Source organism: Anser anser (genome assembly GCF_964211835.1).
Source record: "Anser anser genome assembly, chromosome: 4".
In the NCBI taxonomy this organism is placed as follows: Eukaryota; Metazoa; Chordata; class Aves; order Anseriformes; family Anatidae; genus Anser; species Anser anser.
In genome coordinates, this window is record NC_139724.1 from 61,232,204 (window position 1) to 61,240,161 (window position 7,958).

At 39.3% G+C, this 7,958-nt stretch overlaps 1 protein-coding gene across 8 annotated transcripts in view; it reads right to left on the reverse strand.

Moving 5' to 3' along the window:
• PACRGL (parkin coregulated like) overlaps positions 1 to 6,254 on the reverse strand; it is a 61,021-nt gene extending 54,767 nt beyond the window's left edge. For 7 of the 8 annotated variants that reach the window (XR_014584026.1, XR_014584027.1, XM_083835188.1 and 4 more), the window contains exons 1-4: positions 6,116 to 6,254; positions 4,635 to 4,792; positions 3,697 to 3,764; positions 2,640 to 2,730 (exon numbers count right to left, since the gene is read on the reverse strand). Coding sequence is in view for 6 of the 8 variants with exons in the window: in XM_083835188.1 (XP_083691314.1) it covers positions 2,640 to 2,730; positions 3,697 to 3,764; positions 4,635 to 4,775 (300 nt within the window). In the remaining 2 variants the exon portion in view is untranslated. Of the gene's footprint in view, positions 1 to 2,639; positions 2,731 to 3,696; positions 3,765 to 3,960; positions 4,159 to 4,634; positions 4,793 to 6,115 lie in introns of those variants that run through there. The other variant, XM_083835187.1, reaches the window with a different exon arrangement.
• Positions 6,255 to 7,958: the final 1,704 nt, after the last annotated feature.

Sequence of the window (7,958 nt, forward strand, 5' to 3'; positions counted from 1 at the left end):
TAGCAGAGTGTGTCCAAAGGAGAGCTACAAAGATAGTGAAGGGTCTAGAGGGGAAGACACATTAGGAGTGGCTGAAGTCGCTTGGCTTATTCAGCCCAGAGCAGAGAAGCATGAGGGGAGGCCTCACGGAGGCCTATTGTTGTCTAGACTGACTCATTAAGCTCTAGGTCAACAAAGTACCTTGAACTTTTTGTACCCCTGTACCTCAGAAAGAAATCCCTGAGGATTTCTGGTCAGTATTAAGATTATTTAAAAATAACATTCAGATGGCTGAAGTTGATAGACATCCTTTGGAAGAAATCTTCATGTTTACCTCTACGTGAGTGAGACATACTGGTTACAACAGCATTTTAGAACTACATTTCCCTTCCTTGTCCTAAGTACCAATTTGTAGTTTAACAAGGAACACATGATGAGTACTAAATATACTGCTGTAGCTAAGTAACTGTCAGTAAGCCACTAGGCCCCTAATAATTCCTTTGCTGAACTTTCTACCTGTAATGAAGTCTGACTGACTCAGTCACTGGCAAAGTATGTATCCACAAGTGCACACACACCCAGTTCAATGTAAAAGTGTAATGTAATGTAAAAAACTCATCTGTTACATGAGTTCACATCTAGTTACAAAATCTAGCCTCTCAACCAGTACAGAGCTCCAAAAAGGCCAGTGATTTAAATTGCTGAATATGAAAGAGTGCACATAGCACACACATACAAAGTAATGTAGCAGCAACAAGAGGCAATAGGCACAAACTGGAACACAGAAGGTTGTCCTAACATTAGAAAGCACTTCTGTGCTGTGTAGGTGACAGAGCACAGGCACAGGTTGCCCAGAGAGTTTGCAGAGTCTCCCTCCTTGGAGAATTTCAAAAGCCACCTGGACATGGCCCTGGGCAAGCTGCTCTAGGACGACCTGCTTGAGAAGAGGCGTTGGACAAAATGACTTCTAGAGGTCCCTTCCAACCTGTGCCGTTCTGTGATTCTGTGTCACATAACCTAAGAGGTAAAGCATCCTGGAAGAGACAACCTCACTGCTTGGGCCAGAAAAGCATCTACAACAAGCTGTTAGAATGTGAAGAGGAAAATATTTTAGGTAAGATTAAAGCACAAGCAGATAAACAGTATTGATTTCCATTTCTTCTTTGGTTTCTCATGAAAAGTCACAACTGTCTCATCTGTTTTTCACATCTAAAACACTACTTGTATTTGGATTTGTCTTGAATTCATCAGGGTTTTGGATGATTGTGTTAAAAGAGGCTAACACCAAAGCCTTTCTCCTCTTCAGGTGTAACAATTTGTAAAACAGTATAACTGAAATGCATATTAGTATCTAGTTCCACAACACTTTACTCAGATGCCCCCAAAGAAAAAGGGTATACCTCTAGCTAAACCACATATCTATTTCAGAAATGGCACTATGAGGTCAAAAGAGGAAATAACATTCTCCAGTGACCTAGAATAATAAGAAAAACTATGGAATATAGCAAAGTAGAGACAAACATATACAGACCACAGTGGTCAGAAAAGAGCAACTACTTTTTATCCCTTATAAAAGAAGAGTTTTATACACATACATTTCTGTATGTAGGTCTATCTGATTTGGACAAAGCTTTTTTACCCTTTGCATTTAGTATCAGATAAACAGTGAATTATTCATCTGCAGGGAAAAAAAAAAAAAAAACAAAGAAATTCACCAGGTGGCTGTTACCAGAAAACGGGTAAGAGAAAAATCTAACACAGCTGGTTTTAAATTACTCTTTATAGTATCCACAGTAGATATCAGTTGACACTAGCTTGGAGGTGGGCACTTCTTTTCACGGTACGGGCACGGTCAGGACCTCCAAAGAAGTAGAAAGAGTCCATGACAGTTCAGACATTTCTATGCATACAGATCATTGCAGAGGCATACAAAGGCTAACAACAGTTTTTGATTGAAATTGAGCTGCGGAATTCAACTGCACTGACTACTGAATGGTAGACTCCAATGCTTCCAAAAGGTATGAGCTAAAGAATCAATATTTCTTTGTGAGCTCTGAAAATGCTTAGACCTTTTCAGTTCCAGCCAAATCCAGTCAGTGAACACATCCCTATGCATTTTTGGTGACTATATGATCAGTCTTTTACCTATAAAAGGCTTATGTTTTCACAATCCCTAGAGGACTTTTTTTGGACCCCAGACTGTAATTAATACACATGAAAGGTTTGTACTGTGGAAAAAAAAAATAAAATAAAAAATAAACTCTTTGTAGGTGTTTGGAAGAACTGAAAACCTACTTTTTTTCCACAGGGTTCCCAGATCCCAGCTAAATGCTTAGGTCAGAAAGGGATGACTTTGCTTCTAGTTTGTTATTTAACTTCGTATTTGAAAGTGGGTCTGGAGACTGGCTGCACCTTAGCTCCTCCTACAACAATTTTAATTGAATCCTGAAAAAGTAGACTGGCATTTTAGGAGCATATAGCTCAGAGACGTTTTTATTTCCCTCTTGTTTCAAAGCATAAACCACAAACCACGGCAGCCCAGCTATAGTAGCAATTAAATAACACAGCAGCTGACATAAAAATGTAGCTAATGTACATCCGCATAACTTTTCAGCGCTATGTGAAAGAAATACTGTATGCATAACTATGCAAGAGTTTACCTCTGCCAGTGTTACAAGAAGAGGATCAAAAGGAACAGTTTCAGGAAGGCATTCCCATTTCAGTCTGTGTTTTACTGAGCCATGCACTAACCTGTATAAAGAATTAAAGTTTGAACAAATTAACATACAACAATGCATGATTTATTTCTAACACTATTCACATTGAAATATCACCACCAGCTTTGTAAGATTACTATGATATTACACACACAATTTCAATACATACTGCCCTCCATAATGAAATATATAGTAGTGTATAACAGTGCAAGTATAGTTTTCAAGTATGGCAGTTTTCAGAATTCTTCTCCCAAACACAAGGAAATCAGAAAATAAATTATAGTAATTATGGATGCCTCTCATACTGACATAGAAGACGTTCCCTTTGCAAAGTTACTTCCATCAGGAAACATTTTCCTGAAATAACAACTGGCAAGGAAAATCAGTTGACACAAAGAAAATCATACTGGAGTTCATCAGTTACTCCTAAGAGGATGATGTACTTACATGTATAAAAACATTCATTTATACATGTACTAATGATTACTTAATTTTTTGTTTACTAATTATGCATCTGCTTGACAAAACAGTAAAATGCTTCTTATGTATGCAAATATATAATAGACAAAAGGAGCTTAAAATACATAAACACGTGGTTTTGTTAATAACTGATACTGTTGGCAATTACAGAATTGGAATATTCAGGAAAATATTTTCATAGTACTTACTGCAGACAAAAAAAGACTGCAAGATGTCTGCTTACTAAAATGACACTGATTTTATTGTCTTTGTTATTAGGGAGGAGAAAACATGAAGAAATCTCATTCGTTCGTGAAAGAGGTTTAATACTTTACAAAAAAGAACAAAAAGAAGCCACGTCAAACACGGAAAATTGCTTATTTCTTTGAAAAGAGCTAAGTATCAGAAATCTTTTCAGAAATGAATGGAATCAAACTGCCTAACTAAAAGAGCAAGGAGTTTTGAACAGATGTTTTTCAACCTGCATAATTCTACCTAACCATAATACATATAAGAAAGAAAATAAACAAAACTAACATACCTGCACGGAATGCCACCTTTAGCATATATAGCAGCAAATGCAGAAGGTGTTCTAGAAGGAGTACCAAACTGTGAGGGCATCAACAAACAAAATTACTTGGTTATAACAGTAATGTTTGAATATGTTAAAACTGCACTTTATCAAGAAAGGAACTTAGTCACATGATTCTAAAAATAATCAGAAAAAGAAAGATCTTAAGATGGAAAAGACATAGGATGGAAAACACATATGATACATTTATCAAAAAGTACTTCTCAGAATTACCTGGGTAGGAGGTTGCAAAAACGAATACATTCCTGGTGGAATGCTCTCATTTTTCTACTTTGTCATGCAAATCTTAACACTGAAGTCTTATGGGTTCTCACTTAAGACACTAAGTACCTCTCACTTTCCTAATGATCCTTATTGCCATTATATGCAGGTAACATGCAGAAGGTGGCTTTGCTCCAATTCCAGCCTGATCTGAGTACAGACAAAAGTACAAGGTGGCATGATGATAAACACCAAATGTTGGGCAAGATGGTATGAGGGCACTGGAAATCAGTGGGGAGCTTCATGGCAGGAAAACCTGCACAAAGTTATATTATATGCATGCTTCTTATCCATGTAAGGTATGGTATCATTTACTAACGTGATCATTCAATGCTACTTTCAAGATTAAACATCATATCACAAAGCATATAGCAGGAAATACCATGAAACCTTTATTTTTATCTTTCTAGTGTTTGCGCCTACATTAAGATTGTTAAAATTGCGTGCATGATTTGACTTCTTTGCTTAATTGATTGTATTAATTACAAAAGGTTTCAAGAAAAAAAATCACAAATAGAAATTCCCACATGAAAGTATCATCTTCTGCATGTATTTCCTGAAGCATGGAAATTTCTTCCATCAAGAGATCTATTTTAAGCAAACAGAAAACCCATACCTATACATACCGGATCAATAGTTTTGGGATTCAGCTTGTCACTAGGCTTTGGCTGTGGTTTAGTTGCAGGTTCTGGAGAACATGGCAAAGGAGAGGATGCCTTACTTTTCTGAACTGCAGTCTTTGGTTTTATTTGGATGCCTGATGACATTCTTAGAACATTACTACCTATAACCAAAAAAAATTTAAAAATAGATGAGTTCCCACTCCTATAAGACAGAATACCAAGGGTTAGAATCCTGAGGTCTGAAGACTGACATTAACAAACAGTGAAGAAAATCTAAATAAGTGTATGACAAAAGGAACGCTTATACTTCCACAACCCACGCAGGACCATTTTCACAGAGAAGTTTGTCACTTCATCTTTCAAGTGCATACATCTCATAATCTTGCACTGTTCTCCTTTACTCTCCTAACGTTTTCAAGATATAGCCTGCCTTCAGTGAGAGTCTTTTTAAAAGACAAACTAATGTACCACAGTTAGACAACTAAAAGTTTCTTTAGAACACACAAAAACATACATGACACAGGAATTATATTTGTAAAATGAAAATCATTAAAGTCATAAATAATCCTGAAGTCCTAGAAGACTGACAGTAACTGAGAACGAAAATTTACTAGTTTTTAAGTGCCACCTTATTACCACAAAACTCTAATCGTTTCAAAAAACACATTTCTTTCTACCGGAAAAATAGGAAACAACATATTTTCATACTACAAAAACACCAAATAAAAAGTTCTTGGCATTAGTATTACATATCACAAAACAGTGCTATCACTGTCAACCTTTGAAATGTGCACTTGCTCATAATGCAATCGTCTTAATAATAATACAAACACACTTCTCAGAAAAATATTTAGAATTAATTTAGAAGTATTCTTTTTTTTTTTTTTTTTCCAACAAGTAATTAAGATACACATCAAGGACTTTAACAGCGTTTTAACTAACATCAAAATCTAGATGCGTTTCAGAAGTCAGTGGTCACACCATCACAGAAAGCTAAATAAATGAATAAATAAGTAAGACATGGCAACAGGCAGCTCAGCCCTTTGGGACAAAAGTTAAGATAGAAGTTAAGGACGGTGATAAAGGTTTTGCAGAAGCACAACTGCATACCTACTGCTAGAGGGGGAGGTGGAAGGGAGTGGAAAAAGGACTTTTCATAGGGAGGCCTCGGCCTCAGAGCAAGATGAAAGTCCTTGTGTAGTCAAGAGCTGGAAGAGACACAGGCATGTACAGAGCTCAGGCAGCACAGGCGCAGCCGGGAATCAGACAAGCGACACACGAGGCTTGATGTGGATGCGAACCGTCCCGCCGGCAGGTGACAGACTTCAAGCAAGGGGCAGAAACATACAGACAACAAGAAAGAGCACATTTGAAACGGGCCTTTCAAGGCAGAACGAAAGAGGCCTGGGCTTGGCTCCTGGAAGTCACTTATTAGAGGCAGAACGACAGCAAGCAGGACTTTAAGGGCTAAGCTGCTCACTTACCCTGCCGAGCGACAACCCTCCCGGAGCGCTGCTGGGGCAGAGAAGGAGAGAGACGAGGGGGACCCGAGCCCCGTAACCGTTAAGGGGCTCAAACAGCCACCCTCTGCCGGCCGGCGGGCAGCGGCGATACCCCGTCCCTCCGCGCCGCAGGGGTCCGGCGGGGCCCGACCCAGCGCTGCCGGCCCCGGCGTGCCGGGAGGAGAGCCCCCGCTCCCCTCCGCTCCGCTCCGCGCTTCCTGCCGGTTGCCGGGGAAGCTACGGGCCGCCGGGAGCCCAATCTTCCTCGGGAGCATGCGCGAGGTCCGGAGGGGAGGGGGCGTTAGCGCTTCGGGGGGCCGCGTGGAGGCCGGGCTGCGAGGGCTGCGTGAGGCAGGTGGTGCCTCAGGGTGGAGGCAGTGTGCTCGTCCTCGGTCACCCCCTCACGGGGCACCGGCCTCTTGCCCACCTTTCCGCCACGCTTCATGAGGGCTTCCAAGATCTCCCATGGAGGTCTTATGCACAGCCCCAAGACAAACACTGCAACCTGTGGGGCAGTGGCAGCCATACCACATCAAGCCCAAGCCTCCCCACTGCCTCCCGTCAGTGATTTCACTGAATCCTCTGGACTTTTAACACACACACACAAAAAAAAGTAATAATAAAGCTTACCTCCAGCAGCCTTTGTGTGTTCTTGTCCAGGTGCCAGCGTCTCACTCCACGCATCATCCTCGTGTGCTGGTGGCTTTGGTTGTGTGGTCTACTGTGCCGGCCTGGCTGCTTGGAAAGCATGGTGAAATGTCAAGGAGCTGAGGCTGTGTCTTGAGCGAATCAATGCTTAAATACTTGCTTTCAGGCTAACAGGAACAAGGAGAAAGACGGAGTAAAGTTTAGAAGTCAGATTTCTCAACCTACCTCATCTATTTCTGATTAGAATGGAGATGGTAAATTTTAGTATGAAATTGCCACTCCTTGATACTCGATTTCTTAGTATCTTCACAAGGAAAACAAGATTCATGAAATACTCATCTTGCCTTTTTAGTTTTGTGTGACAAAAGTTTAGCTTACAACCATGGGGTCATACTCCATTTGAAATTTATTTTTGTTTCAATTATAAGGGCAGAAAATATGTTTCTTTTAACAGATAACCCTCTCTCAAACTATACTGAAATTTGCGTCATAAATACAGTATTTATTCTTATAAAGCACATCTGAATGTAGTTAATGACCTTTTGAGTAAAAGGATACATTTTTTTCTTCTGTGAACCCTATTAATCATCAGAATGCTTTTTTGCTTTCTTCAAGAATTGTGTTTATTCTTTCACGCACTCAGCAGTAAATCTCCAAGCAAGACATTTTTTTGGTTTGCTTAAATTGTGTGGGATACAAGCTTTCCACCGTCACACATTCTTTTTCACTTTTGTAATTTATAACGAGGAGCTGAATGTGTATAAGTGGCTATTCTGTTATTTGCCACAAAAAAAAAAAAAAAAAAAAAATGCGCTGACAATGTTGAAAAGTCCTTGGTGATTTGAAAACTACCATTTTCCTTAGATTTTGGCCAGTGATAGCATGTCATAATTAGTTTTATCCAACAGAAATAGTTTGTATCTGCCAATAATGGGAAGTTGTAAGTGAGGACATTTACAAACTTAAAATCGGGCTACGTAACTTTATGCTTTTATATGAGTGCAAGAGACCTGTTGAAAACACAGAAGAAAAAATGTTAAAAATAATGCTGGAGAAACAAAAGGGAAGAGAAGATTTTTACTTTGTATCTAAATCTTTTAACTAAAACTAACAGTAAATACAGTACTTCCACATTATTTTTTTTTTATTGTTTCACAGTACCAAAAGCAATAGAAGA